At 56.6% G+C, this 21,219-nt stretch overlaps 3 protein-coding genes across 4 annotated transcripts in view; 1 reads left to right on the forward strand and 2 right to left on the reverse strand.

Annotated features, from left to right (window-relative positions):
* Positions 1–196: 196 nt before the first annotated feature.
* On the reverse strand, positions 197–3,285 carry LOC136016773 (pepsin A-like). The gene is made up of 9 exons (XM_065684415.1): positions 3,186–3,285; positions 2,801–2,948; positions 1,930–2,047; positions 1,610–1,728; positions 1,320–1,519; positions 994–1,110; positions 754–892; positions 531–623; positions 197–441 (listed from the first exon to the last, which is right to left on the reverse strand). Exons 1-9 carry the CDS (start codon positions 3,239–3,241, stop codon positions 292–294), a joined length of 1,140 nt encoding a protein of 379 aa, XP_065540487.1. The 5' UTR covers positions 3,242–3,285; the 3' UTR covers positions 197–291.
* Positions 3,286–12,697: 9,412 nt separating this feature from the next.
* On the forward strand, positions 12,698–18,905 carry VPS37C (VPS37C subunit of ESCRT-I). Of its 2 annotated transcripts, none has more exons than XM_065685432.1 (5): positions 12,698–13,006; positions 15,146–15,263; positions 15,819–15,990; positions 16,353–16,435; positions 16,957–18,905. In XM_065685432.1, the coding sequence occupies exons 2-5, from the start codon at positions 15,171–15,173 to the stop codon at positions 17,686–17,688; spliced, it is 1,080 nt and encodes a 359-aa protein (XP_065541504.1). In that variant the 5' UTR covers positions 12,698–13,006; positions 15,146–15,170; the 3' UTR covers positions 17,689–18,905. The 2 variants fall into 2 exon arrangements, with proteins under 2 accessions (XP_065541504.1, XP_065541503.1); XM_065685431.1 differs by having other exon boundaries at positions 12,698–13,001.
* Positions 18,906–21,039: 2,134 nt separating this feature from the next.
* The window catches only part of LOC136016837 (olfactory receptor 5AS1-like), a 2,912-nt gene continuing 2,732 nt past the window's right edge, over positions 21,040–21,219 (reverse strand). Inside the window, exon 3 of the mRNA XM_065684520.1 lies at positions 21,040–21,049. Coding sequence (XP_065540592.1) covers positions 21,040–21,049 — 10 coding nt within the window. The remainder of the gene's footprint in view (positions 21,050–21,219) is intronic.

Raw genomic sequence — 21,219 nt, forward strand, 5'->3', positions numbered from 1 at the left:
AGTGGGGACTTCATTGTGTCCAGCCAGGACCTTTGCAGGTTGCTCCTAAGGGAATGGTGCTGAGGAAGGGGTTTGGGAGCCTTGGCCATGTTTGCATGGTCAGGAGCATCATCAGGGGGTGAAGGTGGCACCCACCTGCCCATTGTCCATGCCCAGGGACGTGGTGGTACCTGAGCCCAGAGACACAACCCAAGGGTGCTTCTCTACAGCTTTATTGGTGGCCATGGCAGGAGGTGGCAGGGAGCTGCCAAGCTGGGGCTGCAGGGCAGTGGGGCAGCACTGCCTTGTCCTTCAGGGCAGGCGGGACAAGCCCACCATGTTCTTCGCCCTGTTGAAGACCACGTAGTACTCACGGATGAAGACATCACCCAGGATCCACAGCTCACCGGATTCAGTGGGGACCTCCATGCCTTCAAAGCCCAGGCTGCAGACCCCATCGCTCTGCAGGCAAGGACATGGTGGATGGTGATTCCCAGCTCCTGGATCTCCTCCCTAAGCCCTCCCAGTCCCCATCCCAGTGGGATGCTCACCTTCACCACGTAGGCACTGGGTGTCACAGGGAACTCCACACCATTGATGTGGAAGACAACGTCGGGCAGCTGGTGCTGATCTTCGCAGCTGATCTGGGTGGGGGGGGACACGGTGGTAAGTGGGGGGTGGTCTGTGGTCACCCCAAGAAGGACCATGCACCCCATGGGGACCACGGGCACCCCACGGGAGGCCCAAAGCTCTGTGTGCTCCCCTGGGTCTCACCTCGCCGCTGGAGGTGGCACCAAGGGCATCCAAGATCTTAGTGAGGTCCCGGTTGGGCATGGCCAGCAGCGAGGTGCCCGTGTCCACGATGGCCTGGCAGCTGTGCTGGCAGACGATGGCCTTGCCCTTGATGGAGACGCTGGGGACAAAGGGACACAGGATGAGGCTCCTGGGTGCTGCACCCCTAAACCCAGCGTCTGCAGGGCGAGGGGAGCCCCCCGCAGCTGCTCCAACGGCTACCTCTGCATGGTGATCTGCCAGTAGGTCTCAGCAGAGAGGGGGATCCAGGCGATGCCGTTGGTGACATAATAGGGGTCGATGGCACCAAAGAGGACAAAGCTGCCGCTCTCCTCATTCCTGCAAGGGGGAAACCATCAGAGGAGGGCTCTATCCCATCACCAGCACCATGGCGATGCCACCAGCACCATGGCAATGCCACCACCAGCATGTCCCCGGGGGCCACAGGGGGTCACAGCGCCAGGGAATGGTCCTGGAGTCAGCCCTGGTAGGAAGGAAATGGGAGAAGATCCTTCCCATGGGCTTGGGTGGCTCTGGCCAGGACTTACTTGCTCAGGTAGACAGAGAAGAGGTCCCTGGCCACAAGACCTTCGTTCATCATGTTGTCAAAGACAGGGGTGGCTCCAGCAGAGGCGATGCTGGGGTAAGCCAGCCCCAGGATGCCATCGAAGGGGCTGTAGTAGAAGAAGTCCCCAGGCTCGCTCTCAGACAGCCCAAAGATCTGGTTGTAGACCTCGATGTCTGCAACCTGGGCAAAGAAACAGGGAGGAGGGCTCGGTTTGGGTGTCCCAATGTCCTCGATCCCATGGGATGGGGGAGCTGGGGCACGGTGCCTTACTTTGACGGTGTCATAGCCCAGGACACCAGACATGCTGCCAGTGCCGTAGGCAATGTAGAGGCTCTCGTTGGTGCTGATGAAGGTGGAGGATTTTGCTGGGTTGAAACGCCTGTGGTTGCCTGTGGGGATGGAGGGAGATGGTCACGGTCCAGCCCGACCCCAAGGGCTGAGGATGCATCTCCAGTGCCTCCCCATGGCCCTAAATCCCTTGGGAAAGACAGGGCAGAGCCATCCTGATCTCCCGATCCCTTCAAGGGCTCCCAGGGAATCCTGGGGGCTTCTCCCCTTGCCCAGTGGCCACAGGGCTAGCAGACACCTACTGCAGGACAGGCTGGCGCAGTACACGGAGGGCACCCACAGGTTGGAGGAGCCGGTGTCGAAGATGACGGTGAACTCCTGGGGGGGGGTCCCGATGGAGATGGTGCCATAGTAGGAGTTCTGTCAAAGGAGGGTGGGTGGGGAGTTAGTGGGGCGAGTAAGGGATTAATGGGATGGAGAAGGGGCTAGCAAGGTGGATAATGGCCTGCTGGGATGCAAAAGGGGCTAGTGGGATGAGTGCAATTGGTAAAGGATTAGGGGAAGGAACTAACATCAGGTGAAGGGCTAGAGGGTCAGGTATGGGGCCAGTGGTTCAGGTGAGGGGCTAGCGGGATGACTTAATGGGTTAGGGGAATTGGTAAAGGATGAGAGGGAGAGGTAAGGAACCAGCATATCAAGTAAGAGGTTAGTGGGTCAGGTAAGTGGCCAGTGGGTGAGGTAAGGGGCTAGAGGGATGGGTAATGGGTTAGGGGAATGGTTAAAGGGCTAACGGAACAGGTAGGGGGCTAGTGGGATGACTCAACAGGTTAGGGAAACTGGTAAAGGATGAGAGGGACAGGTAAGGAACTAGCATATTAAGTAAGAAGCTAGCGGGTCAGGTAAGGGGTTAGTGGGATGGGGAATGGCTTAGGGGAATGGTTAAGGGGCTAGTGGAACAGGTAACGGGCCAGTGGGATAAGTTAACAGGTTAGGGGAATGGGTGAAGGGTTAGAGGGAAAGGTAAGGAACTATTGGGATGGGTAAAGGGCTAGCAGGGTGGGGAATGGGTTAGGGGAATGGGTAAGGAGCTAGTGGGTCAGGTTAAGGAGCTAGAAGGATGGGAAAGGGGGCAGTGGGATGGGAAGGGGCCAGCCCTCTCCCTGCCATGCTCACATCCATGTAGTTCTCCATAGGCTCAGCAGAGACGCCGGTTCTGAAGTACTTGGCAGCCGGGTCGTAGGGGTGCTGCTTGAGGTAGCGTTCCAGCAAGCCATGCTCCTGCAGGGACTGCCGCAGGGTCTTGCCCTTCCTCAGAGGGATCCTGGGACACAGGAGAGGGATTCATCACCAGGAGCCAGGCAGGGATGTGCTCAGGGGGTTGCGGGTTCCCCCCCCCGCCCCGTCATGTGGGACCCAGCCATCTCCTTGCTGTGGGGAGCCTTAGCCATGCAATGGCTTGGGAGGCTGCAGGTTGTCCCCCACATCACCCCATGTGTCACCCCAAGCATGGGTTCTGAGGGGTCCTCAGCACCCTAACCCCCCCCCCCCCCATGCTTACCTGTGGACGAGGCATTGTGCCAGGGCCACCAAGCTGAAGAGCAGGAGCAGCTTCATGGTGGTTCTAGCAGCTGAGGCGTAGACACAGCGAGTGTGTCCCAGGCAGGTTCCTTATATCCCAAGCACGTTGTTTGGGCAGCGCTCATGATAAGGAAGGCAAACAGCTCTGTGGGGCACTTATCACAACGTCCTTAACGGAGGCACTGGGGCAATGTCAAGCTGAGGGCTCCCCATCTTCACCCAAGTGGAAAGCTGGGGCATGGGGATGCTTGTGGAAGGCTGGAGCTGGGAGAGTAGTATCCTCAGGTGTCCCAACAGCGAGGCACTGCTGGTCCTTCATCCATCCCATGGCTGCCTGTGGAAGTGGGATTGGGAAGGGTCAAACTAGGACCTCACAGGGGAAAACCCAGCTCAGGATGCTGCTGGTTGAGCAATGCCAAGGTCACTGGTGCTGGGCTACGTCAGCAGTGCTGGACCAGGCTCCTTGGCCTCCGTTACAGCACCACATGCTGGCACGGTCACCTTGGCCTGCAGGAAAACAAAGCCAGACCCTGCGCTGAGGACCACCAGTACCATATGGGCTGGAGCTGGCTTTCATCCCTCAGCATCAGCTTCACCCCAGCTCTGGGTAACACAGAATTGAGGGGAGATGTTGAACTGCACCAAGGCAACAAGATCAAGGAGATCCCGGTAGGATTTGATGGCTGGTGATGGGAGGAAAGGGATAAAGCACCTCACTCAAAGGAAGATGGGATGTGTTGTTGGGGTAAGCAGGGTCTGCTGAGGAGAAGGTCTTGGCTGACCCCCAAGATGGAAAGTCTGGAGCTGGATGGAAGCCACAGCCTCAAAACCCCACCACGGGGCCTTGGCACCGTGTCCTCACCAGCTTCAGCAGCCAAGTCTGTGCCTGCAGGTAGCTGTGAACTGCAAAGAGAACCAGAGAGCAGCCAAGAGCATCTTATTCCCACTTTGCTCCAGTGTATCCCTGCCCTGTGCAAGGGAGCAGCGTGGTTGATGAGCAGGGGCTTGGATAAGGAGCAGCCCCAGCCAAGGGGCCGGCTCCCTGCACACACATCCATGTGCTATGCATGGAAAACACAGAGTTGGAGAAGAGGGCTTGAGGATGTGCCCCTTGGGGGGAAGCTGCCTTGGGGCTGCTCCAATGGGCTCTGAGAACACTGTGAAGGTGGCACTTCTTCTGCCCAACACTGTGTCCTGGCACACAGGGATGAGGCCATTCCCACTGGGAAAAGCCTCTTCCTCCACACTACACAGAGGGATTCACTTCTCCACAAGGCTCTGGGTGATTTGCTGTAGGTATTAGGAAGAGCTGCTCCGAACCCCATTGGGATATAGGGAGATTCCTAGCTGCAGCTTGTTCCTTTGCCTGGCTCTTCCTTGATCATCCCATGCTTGGCAAGCTTCCTTCCACCTAGGTGCTGGTGGAAGGCAGAGGCTGGATCCTGCAGATAGTCCTTTTGGGGGGTGCTCTGGAGAGATGACAGAGCTCCCACATTCCCACCCATTCACTCTCCAAGGACTGAGATCCTGGATTTTCCTCCAGGAAGGTTGCTCAGAAGCATGTGCTCCATGCCAGGATAGAGAACACCATCAGAGGTCCATGTGCTCCATGCCAGGATAGAGAACACCATCAGAGGTCCATGTGCTCCATGCCGGGATAGAGAACACCATCAGAGGTCCATGTGCTCCATGCTGGGGTAGAGAACACCATCAGAGGTCCATGTGCTCCATGCTGGGATAGAGAACACCACAGGAGGTCCATGTGCTCCATGCTGGGGTAGAGAACACCATCAGAGGTCCATGTGCTCCATGCTGGGATAGAGAACACCACAGGAGGTCCATGTGCTCCATGCTGGGGTAGAGAACACCATCAGAGGTCCATGTGCTCCATGCTGGGATAGAGAACACCACAGGAGGTCCATGTGCTCCATGCTGGGGTAGAGAACACCACAGGAGGTCCATGTGCTCCATGCTGGGGTAGAGAACACCACAGGAGGTCCATGTGCTCCATGCTGGGGTAGAGAACACCATCGGAGGTCCATGTGCTCCATGCTGGGGTAGAGAACACCATCAGAGGCCCATGTGCTCCGTGCTGGGGTAGAGAACAGCATAGGAAGTCCATGGGAGCTGGTGGAGGTGGCTGGAGCTCCACAAAGTAGCCATGGGCATGTGTTGGTGTTGCTCCCACATTGGAGAACTTGTGATGGAGAGGAAGGTCCTGCTGGAACTGGTCCTTGGTCCGGCCCCACAGTGGGGAACAGGAGGTAACCATTGGGTGTTGGTGAGCAGAGAAGTGGAGGTCCTGGTGATGCCAAGGTGGATTCTCCTCTATTAGTGGGAAAGGTGTGAGCTGGGATGTTCATCCAGAGCTCATGGTGGGGTGATGGAGGGAAGAGCTGCCTCAGGGGGCTCCTCCTGCACTGGGGCTCATCCTGCATTCATTGTAGGAATGAGCAGAGGAATGGGAAGGTCAAGTGCTACATTCTTTGGGATGGATCCTCTCCTTGTATTTAGCAAAGAAACCGGAAGAGCCTCATGTTTTAGGGATCTATAACCTGGTTTGTAATGCCAGGGAACACAACTTGCCTAATTCCCCACCCTGGCAGTGACGGGTTTGGCCTGGATCCATCACAGCAGCCTAAAACCAGTTCCGTTTACCTCCATCCCATGTTTCTGGGCTGATACATGAACTTTTAGTTGAGCTGGGCTCTTCCAAACACCCAAATGGCATCCCAAATCCAGGATTCTACCACTCAATGGTGACCCAAAGCCATTTTCCAAGGTTTTCCTGCAGGCAACCATTACTGGACAGTTGGAATCACTGAGGATCCAGGTTTCAGTTTTCCTTCAAATGGAAAGAATTAACTTGTTAAAGCAGGGCAAGTTTTCGGATAAGCCCATTCCTCTGTCAATAGCTTACATCACCAGCAGCCAATGAGAAGCTGTGCCCAGACAGGTATTGATTTTTGGGATGTATAATTACAGCCAGAATTCCAGCGATGGAATTCAGCACCACAAAACCAATCCCAGAGCAAATATTTGGCACCGTTCCCATCAGGAACAAAAGAGATGGGGGGAGGCTGGAAAAGAACCACCTTTAGGCGCAAGATGACTTTGTAAGGGCTGTGGAGACAGCTCCTGAGGTGAGGAAACCCTGATGGGAATGTGGTGGCTGCAGGGGAGGTCTAGGAGCAGGTCATGGAGTTGGCATCACCGTTGCTCTCATGAGGTCCCACTTGCAGCACTGGGTGCAGCTCTGGTGTGCCCAACATCAGAAGGACGTGGAGCTGTTGGAGCAAATCCAGAGGAGGCCACGAGGATGCTCAGGGGCTGGAGCAGCTCCCGTATGGAGCCAGGCTGGGAACAGTGGGGCTGTTCAGCCTGGAGAAGAGAAGCTGCGTGGAGACCTCAGAGCAGCTCCCAGTGTCTGAAGGGAGCTACAAGGGTGCTGGAGAGGGACTCTGCATCAGGGACTGGAGCGACAGGACAAGGGGTGATGGGTTCAAAGTGGAACAGGGCAAGTTCAGGTTGGAGATAAGGAAGAAGTTGTTCCCTGTGAGGGTGCTGAGGCACTGGCACAGGGTGCCCAGAAACTCCCTTCGATCCCCTTCTTCCTAGGAGTTGCCTGGAGAAACCCACAGGCTCGGTCTGTACTGGGCTGGAAGTGGTGGAGGTTCACGCTGATGGCTTCAGAGACAAGGGTCCTGTTCCTCCAGGACCTGGCTCTTGTTCCTGAAGCCCCAGGGCACTTCCATTGGCAGGACAGATGGATTCCAGCCCTTTCCTACTGCACTGGTGGCAGTGTAACTGCATGACTCTGCCTCTTTCCCAACCTCTTCCCACCCAGGACCCCTTCAAGCCTTTATGATTATGGCTTTCAGAGTCCTTTGAGGAACTTTGGACCTTTTGGAGTTTGGAAGCAGATGTAGTGTGACCCAAGTAACCCCCTTCCAGCCTCATGGCCTGGGATGGGAGAGGGAAAGCAGCATTTGGTAGAGAAATGGAGGGAATGTGACATGCCAGGCTCTGGAATAATCTTCCATTTGCTCCCAGAAGGAGCAGGAATCCCTGAGGAAACTCAAAACCAAGCTGTGAAGAGCTTGAAACACAACTCTGCTGCATGCCCACCGTGGCAAAGGAGGAGGAAGGAGGCTGGGCGCCCAGCTTGGGTGCTCTGTTGTAGCTCTACTTGGCGGCAGAGGGCACCAAACGACGCTGAGATCCCAAACTCCAGCCGGAGGGAGGGATCTGAAGGCTTTGAGCTCTGCTTTGCCTGGTCCTGATGCATTGGCGGCGGGGTGAGGATTCCTGTTGGATCAAACCCACAAAGACAGATGCTTATATCCAGAGAAATGTAGGATTTAATGCCTGTTGTGTCCATGTCCAAGTGAGATGCCAGCATCTGGAGGCTCAACCTGGCCTCACAATGCGTTTGGGCTATGTAGATGCATTAAGTAAGGAAGGAGCTCTAAACTAAAGCACCCAGCAGCACTGCTGGGTGCAGGATAACTGGTGGTTGAAGTGGTTGGGGGTGGCTGCAAAGGCAGAAGAGCTGGGGGGTGACTCTGACCCCCCATTCCTCCAGGATTGGTGACAGGAATGGTTTATGCTTTGCTGCTGTCCCTGATGGGCAGCAATCGGAGGAGACAGGAAAGCTAAGGTTACATGGGATGGACTGGAGGTAACTCGTAGGGTATCCTGAGCAATCCAGGTCATGGACAACAGGAGAAGGGGCTGAAGAACTTCTATGGGGCCAGGTTGAGAGAGCTGGGCTGGGGCAGCCTGGAGAAGAGAAGGCTCCTGAAGGGGAGAGCTGAGAGCAGCTCCAGTGCCTAAAGGGGAAACCTTGGAGGGTCCTTGGACAAGGGCCTGTAGAGACAGGCCAAGGGGAATGGCTTGAACCTGCCAGAGCAGAGACTGAGATGAGCTCTTAGGCACAAGTCCCTTCCAATACAAACCATTCCATGATTCTATGGGCACCTCCAAAATCTTACTTGGCTCCTGATCCAATAAACCCATCCCTGCATGTGGAACACAAGGCCAGGACACTGTGCCACCTTCCACAATCAATCCTGATGGCCACATGCCTGGAAGTGTCAATGGGAACTGTACAGGACCGGGTAACAACACTCAGGATGGGTTTAACTGTCGCAGGACTCACCCCTTGGGCCAAATGGGACCATATATGGATTTTCTCCATGGCAAAGACTTTGCTGACTAAGCCCAGAACAGCCTGAACGTTATCTGTGCAGCTGGAAAAACAGTCACCTCATCGAGATATTCCTTATCTTAGGAACTGCAGATTAAGGAAGCAAACTTGTTTTCCAGCCCCTGTTCCTGGTTTTCCCTGTCCTTCCCATAACGGTGTTATCACACTGTGGCTTTATCAGATGAAAGGCACAAAGGCAGAGAGGAGGGAGGCCAAGTTTGACACTCCTGAGAGTCAAACCCCTTTGATTTAAGAGTATTTGATGGAGTTATCAAGGAAGCCTCCTGAGATATAGGCTGAGTGGGTGGTGGGAGGGCTTCTGCTGGGCTAGGAGCTCAGGGTGGCCAGCCCAGCTCTTCCTCCCTGCTGTGGGTGACCACAGATGGTGACTGAACACCATTAATGGCTCCGTCTGTGGTTGTTAAATCAGTGAGGGCTGGACCACGTGGACCACAAAGCTTCCAGTGTGCAAGAGCAAGAGCAGAGGGGAACTGCTTTGAGGTGAGCAGCCAGGCTGCAGGGGAACGTGGTGCTGACAAGAGCTGTGAGACACCAGAGAATCAGAGTGGTTTGGGTTGGAAGGGACCTTCAAGCTCCTGCAGCTCCAACCCCTCCCGCAGGCAGGGACCCCTTTCGCTGGAGCAGCTTGCTCCAAGCCCCTGTGGCCAACCTGGCCTTGAGCACTGCCAGGGATGGGGCAGCCACAGCTTCTCCGGGCACCCTGTGCCAGCGCCTCAGCACCCTCACAGGGAAGAGCTTCTGCCTAAGAGCTCATCTCAGTCTCCCCTCGGGCAGGTTCAAGCCATTCCCCTTGGCCTGTCCCTACAGGCCCTTGTCCCAAGCCCCTCTCCAGGTTCCCTGCAGCCCCTTTAGGCACTGGAGCTGCTCTAAGGTCTCCCCTTCAGGAGCCTTCTCTTGCCCAGGCTGCCCCAGCCCAGCTCTCTCAGCCTGGCTCCAGAGCGGAGCTGCTCCAGCCCTTGCAGCAGCTCCATGGCCTCCTGTGGACATGGTGCTCTCAGACCAAGTCAGAAGGGTGGGATTCTGCCACAGGCTCTTCCACCTCTGAATCCTGTTGAGGAACACACACAACATCGGCTTGAAACCAACCAGCATCGCATTAAGAGAGAAACCAGAACATCCCCATCCACGCGCTCTTCCTTCTGTTGGGAAACTCTCCAAGTTCCATTTGACCCCTGGGCTCTGAAGGAACTTTCCAGCAAAGCCGCAAATGAACTCGGCCTTGATAACAAAGCCGGGGTGAAAGCTGCGATCCGCTCTGCACGTGAGGCTTTGTTGGTTTAACCTTTCCCTGCCTGCGTGTTCACTTGCCCCCCACTCTCGACGCTGCCACTCTCCTCTTTGGACCCCAAGGAGCTGCAAACATCAGCTGCAAACACCACTGCCAACGGGCTCCTGCACTGATAACCCCACAAAGTTTCCATTGCACTCACTTGCCGGCTTCCAGCTTCGTTTCCTTGGCATAGGAAGGCTCCCAACTGCCCTGAGCTGCTTCAGAAGCTGGTTCTGGAGCCAAATGCTCCTTTCTGAAGGCATTTGCTCCTTTCTGAAGGCATTTGCTCCTTTCTGCAAGCATTTTGCTCCTGTCTGCAAGCATTTTGCTCCTTTCTGGTATCTTTACCCCCAGCCAAGTGCTCTGTGGATCCTCAGCTCAGCTGCTGCTTGGTGTAAGCTGCGTATTTACCCATTCTCAGTCACTCTTGGTCTTGGTGTATATTGGATATTGACTTCTGCACCTTTCAGCCTTACAGTAATGATGGGATGTGTCATCAGGACCAGTGGTAACATCATCAAAGATGCTGTTTAACAGATAAAAGGCACAACAGGCTCCAGTGTTAACCAGAAAGCACCCACTTGGCATTGATTTGCCCACTGGGTCACACTGAATCACTTCACTCAATGCTTCCTTCATCGCAAGGAGTAAATCGGAGCACAGCATAGTGCATCCTCTACTCAGTCCTCCGAGCTGAATGGAAGCTGTTAACTCAATGTCCTTCTACGGCCATGGAAACAGCTCCTCAAGCAATTCCACATGGAAATCTCCATCTGCCTTTGGAAAGCCAAGTCCCTTCTTGCACTAACACCGGGCTTTGACCTGGTTATCAGCCCCAGTGCACAAAGCCTGCCCGATTAAAGCCCAGGTTTCCTATCGGGATTCACATGACTCCCTCACACGGGGTCTGTTTCCACCCAGGACAAGAGGTGCCTTTCCTGGGATATGCGCCTGGATCACAGCTCTGCTGGATGACCTTGCCCAGCTCTCAGCAGTGCCCTTCATGTTCCTCATCTCAGCACCAAGCTTCCCTTCATCCTAACACAATTCCCAGCCCTGCTCCGTGAGGGTCCGAAAGGTCTTTTCCAACCTGGTCCATTGCAATAGTGGGAATGTCTGTGGGGATGCAGAAGCACGGGTGGGAAAGCAGAGGGTGAAGGGATTGCAGCTTCCTGTGTCTCATCTGCTTGGGGATGTTCCTGTTTCACCTGAGGAAGAGCTACTGATACCTGGGAATAACAGGTTAACATTGTGCCTGCTTGCTTAAGCAGACATTGTGCTTGGTGAAGCAGAACTGTAGGAGTTACAGCTGCTAGGGAGAGTTGTAGTAGATGAGATTCGTAACTTAACATCGAAGACGTTCTTGTTTCGATAGCATCCATAGAAAGAAAAGGAACAAAAGATAGCCAGAGTAACAACATTTGCAAACTTGGCAAGTTTCTGCTTTAAGATGCATAAACCCGGCTTGTCCCGAACCTGAGGTCTGGATCGGAGCCGAAACCCCATTGAGTCTGCGTGAAAGCAAGAGCTTACTCGCCATGATGAAGAGGAACTAGAGGCCTTCATCCTCACGACCCCCTAACAACCATCACCATGAGGCACTGCGCAAGCACACCAATGGGGCGAATGCCAGAAAACTAATTATAATACTAGACGGGAACAGGTTTTGCATATGTATTAGGCATGAAGCAATCTCCTGTTTAGGTGATCATTATATGTAATATAAACAGAGTGGCAAAGGAAAGGCGCGCGTGCCTTTGGGGGAGCGATCCCCATGCACCTCAGCGCTGAATAAAGCAGCAGCCTTCCAGTATCTGAAAGGGGGCCTATAGGGATGCTGGGGAGGGACTCTTCGTCAGGAACTGCAGTGACAGGACAAGGGGTAACGGGTTAAAACTTAAACAGGGGAAGTTTAGACTGGATCTAAGGAGGAAATTCTTTCCTGTGAGGGTGCTGAGGCACTGGAATGGGTTGCCCAGGGAGGTTGTGAGTGCTCCATCCCTGGCGGTGTTCAAGGCCAGGTTGGATGAAGCCTTGTGTGGGATGGTTTAGTGTGAGGTGTCCCTGCCCATGGCAGGGGGGTTGGAACTGGATGATCTTGAGGTCCTTTCCAACCCAAACCATTCTGTGATTCTATGATTCTATACCTACTTTACAACTCCAGCGAGCTGTGGAGCCTATCTGTGTATCAGCAGAAGCACCGGTGGGAAAGAACACGGTGAAGGGATTGGAGCTTCCTGTGTCTCATCTGCTCAGGGTGTTCCTGTTTCACATGAGGAAGAGCTACCTGCTGTATTCCATAGGGATTTGCCTTCATCTGCTTCCAGCTCTGCTGCCTGAAAGTCAACGACATTGTATGAATCCTGCACGTTCTGCTGCTCAGCCCTGGGCCATCACCTCATAGAAAGGTCTGGGATGAAGGGAGCTTAGAGCCCATCCAGCTCCAACCCCAGCACCTTCCACTGGAGCAGCTTGCTCCAAGCCCCTGTGTCCAGCCTGGCCTTGAGCACTGCCAGGGATGGGGCAGCCACAGCTTCTCTGGGCACCCTGTGCCAGCGCCTCAGCACCCTCCCAGGGAAGAGCTTCTGCCTAAGAGCTCATCTCAGTCTCCCCTCGGGCAGGTTCAAGCCGTTCCCCTTGGCCTGTCCCTGCAGGCCCTTGTCCCAAGCCCCTCTCCAGGTTTCCTGCAGCCCCTTTAGGCACTGGAGCTGCTCTCAGGTCTCCCCTTAAGGAAACCTCTCGGTGAAATCCACTCCAGCAGGCACATACACAGTCTTCGTCGCCTAAAAGATTATTAATTAATTACTAGTGTATTAATTCCCATTAATAAAGCCCTTTACAAGGGCACAACCACCCTCCCACCGCCCCCTCCTCCCCCTCCCTCAGCGCACCAAGATGGCGGCGCCGGGCTGTACCACCCGCCTCCTCCTCCCCTCTCCCCCCCCTGCCCCCCCCGTGCCAGCCTCGCAGTGGTACCGCCCACCTCAGCGCCGGAAGCCGGAAGCGCGCTGAGGAGGGGGCATCCGGTAGCGCGGCGGTGGGTGCCGGTAACGGGGCTCTCCCCTCAGCGCCGTGTGCGGCGCCCGGCGCCGGTGCAGCGCTCGCAGCCCCCTCCGGCGCGGCACTGCAGTCGGTACCCGCCGCTGGGGCACGGCCAGGCCTTGCACCGGCAGCGGCGGAAGCCGCCGCCCGGCCCGTAGGCCGCGGCCTTCCCGTTGCCGTACCCGCACCCCGCCGCCTATGCGGAGCAGCCCGCGCTGTGTCCCGGTTGTGGCACCGGAACGCTGCTGAAACCGGTGAGGTCCGTGAGGGGGGAGCCCCGGCCCCGGGTGTTCACTCGGCTGCTTCCCATTGACCGTGCCCGGAGCGGCGGCGGCAGCTCAGGAACGGGAGTGACCCCCTCCGGGGGGGCCCCCCCCTGCAGCCCTGGTCCAGCGCTGGGGGAACAGCACAGGAGGGACCTGGAGCTGCTGGAGCGAGGGCAGGGGAGGCCATGGGTGTGCTGCGAGGGCTGGAGCAGCTCTGCTCTGGAGCCAGGCTGAGAGAGCTGGGCTGGGGCAGCCTGGACAAGAGAAGGCTCCTGAAGGGGAGACCTGAGAGCAGCTCCAGTGCCTAAAGGGGCTGCAGGGAACCTGGAGAGGGGCTTGGGACAAGGGCCTGTAGGGACAGGCCAAGGGGAACGGCCTGAACCTGCCCGAGGGGAGACTGAGATGAGCTCTTAGGCAGAAGCTCTTCCCTGGGAGGGTGCTGAGGCGCTGGCACAGGGTGCCCAGAGAAGCTGTGGCTGCCCCATCCCTGGCAGTGCTCAAGGCCAGGTTGGACACAGGGGCTTGGAGCAAGCTGCTCCAGTGGAAGGGGTTGGGGCTGGAGCTGGGTGAGCTTCAAGCTCCCTTCCAACACAAACAAGTCTATGATTCTGTGATCCATGCTCTCTACACCTGCACAGCAGTAGGGACTGAACCTTCCATTTACCACTGTTTCTCTATTTTCCCTCCTTGAGCCTTATTGATAACAAAAGCCACCCCATAAATCGATTTCTGTTGGCAGAGGGATGAAGTCTCTCTGCGGAGAAGGACTTGGGGGTGCTGGTCGATGAGAAAATGAACATGAGCCGGCTGCAGTGTGCGCTCGCAGCCCAGAAACCAACCGTATCCTGGGCTGCATCAAAAGGAGCGTGACCAGCAGGTTGAAGGAGGTGATCCTGCCCCTCTGCTCTGCTCTTGTGAGACCTCACCTGGAGCATTGTGTGCAGTTCTGGTGTCCTCAACATAAAAAGGACATGGAACTGCTGGAACAAGTCCAGAGGAGGCCACGAGGACAATCAGGGGACTGGAGCACCTCCCGTATGAAGACAGGCTGAGGAAGTTGGGGCTGTTCAGCCTGGAGAAGAGAAGGCTGCGTGGGGACCTCAGAGCAGCCTTCCAGTACCTGAAGGGGGCCTATAGGGATGCTGGGGAGGGACTCTTCGTCAGGGACTGTAGTGACAGGACAAGGGGTAATGGGTTAAAACTTAAACAGGGGAAGTTTAGATTGGATCTAAGGAGGAAATTCTTTCCTGTTAGGGTGGTGGGGCACTGGAATGGGTTGCCCAGGGAGGTTGTGAGTGCTCCATCACTGGCGGTGTTCAAGGCCAGGTTGGATGAAGCCTTGGGTGGGATGGTTTAGTGTGAGGTGTCCCTGCCCATGGCTGGGGGGTTGGAACTGGATGATCTTGAGGTCCTTTCCAACCCAAACCATTCTATGGTTCTATGATTCTATGTGTCCGTAGCAGCAGCTTCCCTCTCTTCCATATGGTAATCCCACAGACAAGTTTGACTGGATCTTGGGTGAGGACGTTTGGGAACCCTGAGCCTTCCCTTGTCATTCCGTGGTAGGTGCCAAGGCTGACTCAGCACTGGGATGCTGCACCCACGGGAAGGTAGAAGAGCCACAGGTGGTTGGGACAGCACTGCAATTCCCATTGTAGGTCCCTTTCCCCTTTCACTGCTGTGTCCCTCCCCTGGGTTTAGTGTATTCCCACATTATCCCATCCCACCTCTTCCAACCTGTGACTTGAACATTCCTCCTTGCTTAATAGTATCAAACAGCCCAGATTACCTGAGAGAAGTGATGGATAGTGGAGAAATAAATCATGGATAGTGCAGAAAGCCTGTTTTATTCCCTGATTTTAGTAGCGTTGTACCCATTTTTCAAGTCACAAGTGTTGGATCGTGTTCCCCATGGATGAATGATGCCTTTTCTGCGGGAAGCAATGGCACCCTGTATCCAGAAGGGCAAAGAGCAGGCAAATGAGATGGGAGCTGAGGACCAGGATTGGTGCAGGAGGCTGCAGCCGCTTGAAGCAGTTTAACAAAGCTGGTTCAATCCCTGATAGGATTAGTGCCTGTTTGCCCGTGGCTTTAGGAAACCTCGGCGTTATTGGGCTTCCTCCCTGTTGCAGGGAGTGTGCAGCTCCTCCAGGGAGGATGGAGACGCTGAGGGACCGGACGGTGCCGGAGCTCCAGGAGCTGCAGGAGAACACGGAGGAGATCGAGCGCCTGGCGCTGGAGTCGCAGGAGGTGTGTGTGGATGGGGGGGGGGGGCGGTGAGGCTGCACCTGGGATCCTGTGCTCAGCTCCGGGCCCCTCACTGCAAGAGAGACCTTGAGGGGCTGGAGCGGGGCCAGAGCAGGGAATGGAGCTGGTGCAGGGCCTGGAGCCCAAGGGTGCTGGGGAACGGCTGAGGGACCTGGGGGGTTCAGCTGGAGCAGAGAAGGCTCAGGGGGGACCTGATGGCTCCCTACAAGTGCCTGACAGGAGGATGGAGCCAGGAGGGGCTGGGCTCTGCTCCCAAGGAACAAGGGATGGGACAAGAGGAACCGGCCTCAAGCTGCCCCAGGGCAGGTTTAGATGGAGCTGAGGAACAATTCCTGCCCCAGAGGGTGCTCAGGCATTGGAACAGGCTGCCCAGGGCAGGGCTGCAGGCACCGGCCCTGCAAGTGATCCCAAACAGAGACCCTCAGTGCCATGGGTCAGTGGTGGCCTTGGTAGTGCTTGGGCAACTTGATGCTCCTCAAGGTCTCTCCCAACCTGGTTGATTCCCTGTTTCCATGAGTTCCACATCTCCTTGCCCAGGTCCAGGAGCTGCAGCTGGAAAGGGAAATGTCCCTGGCTGCCAACAGGAGCTTGGCCGAGCAGAACCTCAAGTTCCAGGCGCCGCTGGAGACGGGGCGCACTGAGCTCTCCAGCAAGTACGAAGAGCTGCAGAAGCTGGCTCAGAGGTGCCAGGAGCAAAAGGCAAAGCTGGGTGAGTGGTTGCCAACCTCTGCTTGCTGATAGAGGCACAAGGGCTGCACTTGGTGCAAGAGCCTTCCCTTCTGCTTCTCCCTCCCTCGGCCGTGCTGAGCTCTGTGGGGTGGTGGCACCTTCTGCTGCCTGTAAGATCTATATTCTCCCGTTTCCCAGTCAGATCCAGTTGAGCCCATCACCCAGCAAACCGGCCTCCTGGTGCAGCAGTGCCCACAACCTTTTCCTCTCCTTTTCTCCTTGCACCGCCGCTTCCCAAGGCAGGAATTCGCTCCTGGCAGAGTGCAGCAGGGTTGGGTGCTGTTGGTTTCCTTTCCTTTTGTGTCTGACGTTGTGCTCTGCTGCTCTCCTTGTTCCCCCTAGAGAAGTTCTCTGCAGCGCTGCATCCCCAGACCTTGCTGGATCTCCTGCAGGTGGAAAGCCAGAAGATTGAAGAGGAATCTGAGGTGAGCTTAAGGTTTAAATCCTTGAGCAAGGCAAGCGATTAAGTCCTCGGAGTTGTAGTTACAATCCCAAGCTTAAGGCCTTGAAGCAAGGATTATCTCTTTGTGGTTTGGTGTTCCTTGCTCCTAAAACAACTGGATTGCCCTTCGTTTAGTGTGGGGGGGGGGTGATGGTCTTAGCATGGAATGGTTTGGGTTGGAAGGGACCTTAAAGCTCATCCAGTTCCAACCCCTGCCATGGGCAGGGACCCCTTCCACTGGAGCAGCTTGCTCCAAGCCCCATCTTGAGCACTGCCAGGGATGGGGCAACCACAGCTTCTCTGGGCACCCTGTGCCAGCGCCTCAGCACCCTCACAGGGAAGAACTTCCTTAAATCCAACCTAAATCTCCCGTGTTTCAGTTTAAACCCATCACCCCTTGTGCTGTCCCCACAGTCCTTGATGTTTTCTGTGTGTATCCCTGAGAGAGCCCTAAATCCTAAGCTGGGTTTGGCCATGAAGCGCTGATCCTGCCTTCCCTTCCAGCAAATGGCCGAGAAGTTCCTGGAGGGCGAGGTGCCCCTGGAGACGTTCCTGGAGCACTTTTCCAGCATGCGGAAGTTGTCCCACTTGCGCCGGGTGAGAGTGGACAAGCTCCAGGAGATCCTCAGGAAGTCGGGAGCGCCGCAGGAGCCGCAGGAGCAGCCACGTCCTCACGGACCTGTGCCCACAGAAACCCCAGCGCCACAGCCCTTGCCTTCCGGAGCTCCTTCAGCAGCTCCTTCCTTCCCCCTGCCCTACAACCCAGCCCCAAACGTGCCAGCTGGGCCCACAGCACATGGAGCTCTGCCTCCTGCTCCCTTCTCCGGCTCCCCGGTCACCATGGGGAACGTTGCTCCATCCCAGCCCACCTTTCCCTATAAACCTCCTCCAGCTCCTGGATACCCGCCAGCACAAGCTGCTGAATCCGGGTATCCCAAGCCCCCCTCTGGAAGCTCTGCTCCAGCACCACCTTATTCCTGGTCTCCATCCAGGGGCCCACCTCAGCCCCCCCCATTTCCTGGCTCTCATCCTCCTCTTCCTCCACCACCCCCCAGACCCGGATACCCTCCCTTCTTCCCACCTGGAGCAGCGAGACCCCAGTGTCCGTACCCAACCCAGCCTCCTCTCCCTAACTTCCCACTCCCCCCCCAGCCTCCGTATCCTCCTGGAGCACCTCCACCCTTTGGATTCCCCCCACCTCCCAATCCCCAGCGCCCTGCTTGGCCTGGCTACTAAATGCGGGACTCCTGGCTCCTGGAATGTGGGACATCTGCTGCCGGTCCCTCCCCTGTGCTGGGGAGTGAGGAGGAAGAGCGATGCTCTCCAACCCACGGGTGCAGAAGCATTACACAGGCAGCAGCACCGGGGGTCAGGCAGGTGGATGCTGTCCCCATGGGCCACATCTCCTGAGGTTTGTGCTCATCTGAGGGGCCGGAGTGGCCAATTCCAGGTGGATTCATCCAGGTTTTGGTGTGAAATCCAGGTAGACCCTGAGGTACTCGATGGGGATGGGAGGAGATGGCAGCTCCAAGAGCCAGACCCCCCTCTATGTGTGCAAGAGAGCATGAGTGTGCAAGAGTCGTGTGCTCCGTGGGTCTCAGATGTCATATCCTAATCCTAAACCTTTCCACAAGTGTTCAAAGGACACTTTGGGAATCTTGGACAGTATTCCTGACACAAAACCACCCGCTGCTTGCCCCAGATCCACTGGTTTGGGACCCCAAAGCAGTCCTAGGATGCGCCTGGAAGCGAGAGGCAGAGCCAGCCTGGCTTGCAGCTCATTCCCAACAGGTAGCAGGGAGAAATAGCTCCCGGGATGAGCCAAGCCTTGGGATCTCTCCAGGTGTTATCCTTGGATGTGGGATAACTTCCGCTCTGGCTCTGCTCAAGGCCATCCCAGCGCTGCCTCTGCCTGTGTGGTGAGTCCTGGTGTGCTCCAAAGCAGAGGCAATTCCCAGTTTGGATGGGCCCCCATGATCCCACCTCACTGGGAAGCACAAACCTCTTCACTCTGCCACTCTTCCCTGTCCCACCAAGGGTTTGGAGCCTCCAGGGCTCGATGCATGGATATTATCCATGGTTTTCATGTAAACCAGGCTGGCACAATGACCTGGGGCGTTGCTGCTTTGGAGGCGTGCATCTGGGAATGGGGAATGGGAATTGGTGCTTCCCATATCCCAACCTCTCCCATGGGGAGCATAGAGTTGTTCTTGTGGTGCTCCAGGCTCCAGCCTTCCTTACATCCCCCTTCTCAGGTAACACTAACGGAAGGAGCACCGATGCGGGATGGGAATGGGAATGGGATTGCTTTGCTCAGCACTTTATCCTCCACCTCCTGCCTGTCTCCCTGTAAGTTATTTATCAGGAACCGGTACTAATGGACTAGGACAAGGTTTGATGGAAGCAATTCCATAGCTTTGGTTAATGGCAGTAATAAAACGTGATGAACTGCGCGTGGGGTGGTTGCTTCCGGCGCCGGCATCAGCCTCACGCTTGCCTTGATCCTGATCCTTATTCCCATTGGCATCCTCAGAGCAGCTTCCTCTTGGCTTCATCACTGAAACCTTTCGCCCTCTTTCAGGATCAGCTTCAAGCTCCTCTCCCCTGCTTCCTTGCTCCCATCTTTCCTAAGGGACCTGTTTCAGTCCCCCTGTCCCATCACTCCAGTCCCTGATGAAGAGTCCATCCCCAGCATCCTTATATCCCCTTCAGACCCTGGAAGCTGCTCTGAGCTCTCTAAGCAGCCCCACTGTTCCCAGCCTGGCTCCATACAGGAGCTGCTCCATCCCCTGAGCATCCTTGTGGCCTCCTCTGCCCTCGCTCCAAGAGCTCCATGCGCTGATGCTGAGGACACCAGGGCCGGACGCAGCATCCAAGTGGGATCTCACGGAGCAGAGGGGCAGCATCGCCTTCAACCTGTCCTCCAGCACTAGGAGGTCTTTAGCCTGGGAATAGCACTGGCAGGGCTGGAAGGAAGGAAACAAGATGCAATTCCTAGAAAAAATCCCGATTTTATTACCATGGTTGTTGCTTATTAAATACCTGACCTGTTGCCAGTAATTCCACCCTCCCCTGCTCCTCACGTCCCTGTTTCACAGCTCCGATGGGATCAGGCAGACGTGGGGCTGGCAGCCTTTGTCCTGAAGCTGCCTGGCACAGGGCAGCTCAATCTGCTTTTAGCAAGGCCTGGCTGAGGGGAAGAGCGTGGTGGATCCGGGATCGGAGGCATGGAGAAGCTGGTGATGCCGCTCCGCAGGGATCGAAGCATCACCATGGATCGAAGCCGCACCATTCACGCAGGTCTGAATCTGCCTCTGAAAGCCATACAAAGAGCTTAAACCCCCTTCTCCTCACACTCTCCAGCGGGAGAAGCTCAAAAGCAAGAGGAAGCTTCCTTAGATGGGGCTTGAGCACCAGGGAGCAGCCAAAGCTGGGTTTAGGATGGCTTCAAAGCTGAGCCTCGTGTGCTGGTAGGAGCAGGGGCAGGTTTGGCTCTGGGGTGAGCAGAGCTCATCCCATCCCTTCGGGGATGCAGGCTTGCTTCCGAGGGGAGCAGTGCAGGGCGTTCACGTCTCTTGGAGTCATGGAATGGGTTGGGATGAAGGGAGCCTGAAGTCCCAACACCTTCCACCGGAGCAGGGTGCTCCAAGCCCCTGTGCCCAACCTGGCCTTGAGCACTGCCAGGGATGGGGCAGCCGCAGCTTCTCTGGGTACCCTGTGCCAGCATCCTCCATCACCTCCCATCCGTTCATCCTTGCATAGGGACGCAGAAGGGTTTGGGTTGGGAAAGACCTTCCGAGATCATCTCGTTCCGCCCCTCCCACAGGCAGGGCCATCTTCTCCTGGATCCGGTTGCTCCTTGTGCTTCATCCCCCCTTTTCCCAATTGGAAGAGGGGGCCTGATGACGGAAACAAAGCCATTTGCGCCCTCAGAATGCAGGCAAAGCCATGAAGAGAGCAATGGCACAGCTTTGCTGCCATGTATCATGAGCAGGGCGATGGCTCGGATGGGGCCCAGCCCCCTGAGGGGTCACACTCTGCGCGCAGAGTGCAGGTCGTAGTCGCTATCCGAGGAGTTATCCGGAGGGTTGGAAGGCCGCAACGCTCCTTCCAGGGCTGTGGGGTGATGGATGCGTGGTTACAAGGGCTGGTTCCTTCCCATTGGGAATGGAGCACGGAGGAGCCGTTCCCAGCATCCTTCCGCACTCACCTGGGTACTCCGAGGCGTAGGGGCTCTTCCGGGGGGGCTGAGCGTAGTCGTTGTCCCCCCCCTGCGCCCGCTGCCCCTCTGCCCGGGGCCTCTGCGTGATGGTGCTGTTGCGGTGGAAGGAAACTGGAGGGGAAGATGGGAGCAGTTGGGAATGGGGGGGGATTGGGGGCTGAAGCAGCGCCTCGGGGGTGATGCGCCCCGGAGGGGAAGGGGCTGAGTCAAAGCCGGACCCAGGAGCGGGGCTGGGTTCACAGCTCGGAGGCAAGGCAGTGGCAGGAAACGGGAGCGCTCTGCTGCTGCGGGCCCCGAACCAGCCCGAACCAGCCCAAACTAGCCCAAACCAGCCTCAAACCAGCCCGAACCAGCCCAAACCAGCCTCAAACCAGCCTCAAACCAGCCCCGAACCAGCCCCAAAACAGCCCTGAACCAGCCCCGAACCAGCCCCAAAACAGCCCCAAAACAGCCCCGAACCAGCCCCAAACCAGCCCCAGATCAGCCCCGAACGAGCCCCAAATCAGCCCCAAACCAGCCCCAGATCAGCCCCAAACCAGCCCCAA

This window comes from Lathamus discolor, chromosome 6, assembly GCF_037157495.1.
Source record: "Lathamus discolor isolate bLatDis1 chromosome 6, bLatDis1.hap1, whole genome shotgun sequence".
Taxonomy (NCBI): domain Eukaryota; kingdom Metazoa; phylum Chordata; class Aves; order Psittaciformes; family Psittacidae; genus Lathamus; species Lathamus discolor.

Coding starts and splice junctions, on each gene's coding strand:
- LOC136016773 (XM_065684415.1), bottom strand. CDS start 3,241: ATGAAGCTGCTCCTGCTCTTCAGCTTGGTGGCCCTGGCACAATGCCTC. Junction 1,729..1,929: donor CTGCGCCAGCCTGTCCTGCA/GTAGGTGTCTGC, acceptor CCATCCCCACAG/GCAACCACAGGCGTTTCAAC. Junction 1,111..1,319: donor TTCTCTGTCTACCTGAGCAA/GTAAGTCCTGGC, acceptor TCCCCCTTGCAG/GAATGAGGAGAGCGGCAGCT.
- VPS37C (XM_065685432.1), top strand. CDS start 15,171: ATGGAGACGCTGAGGGACCGGACGGTGCCGGAGCTCCAGGAGCTGCAG. Junction 15,991..16,352: donor GGAGCAAAAGGCAAAGCTGG/GTGAGTGGTTGC, acceptor TGTTCCCCCTAG/AGAAGTTCTCTGCAGCGCTG. Junction 16,436..16,956: donor AGATTGAAGAGGAATCTGAG/GTGAGCTTAAGG, acceptor CTTCCCTTCCAG/CAAATGGCCGAGAAGTTCCT.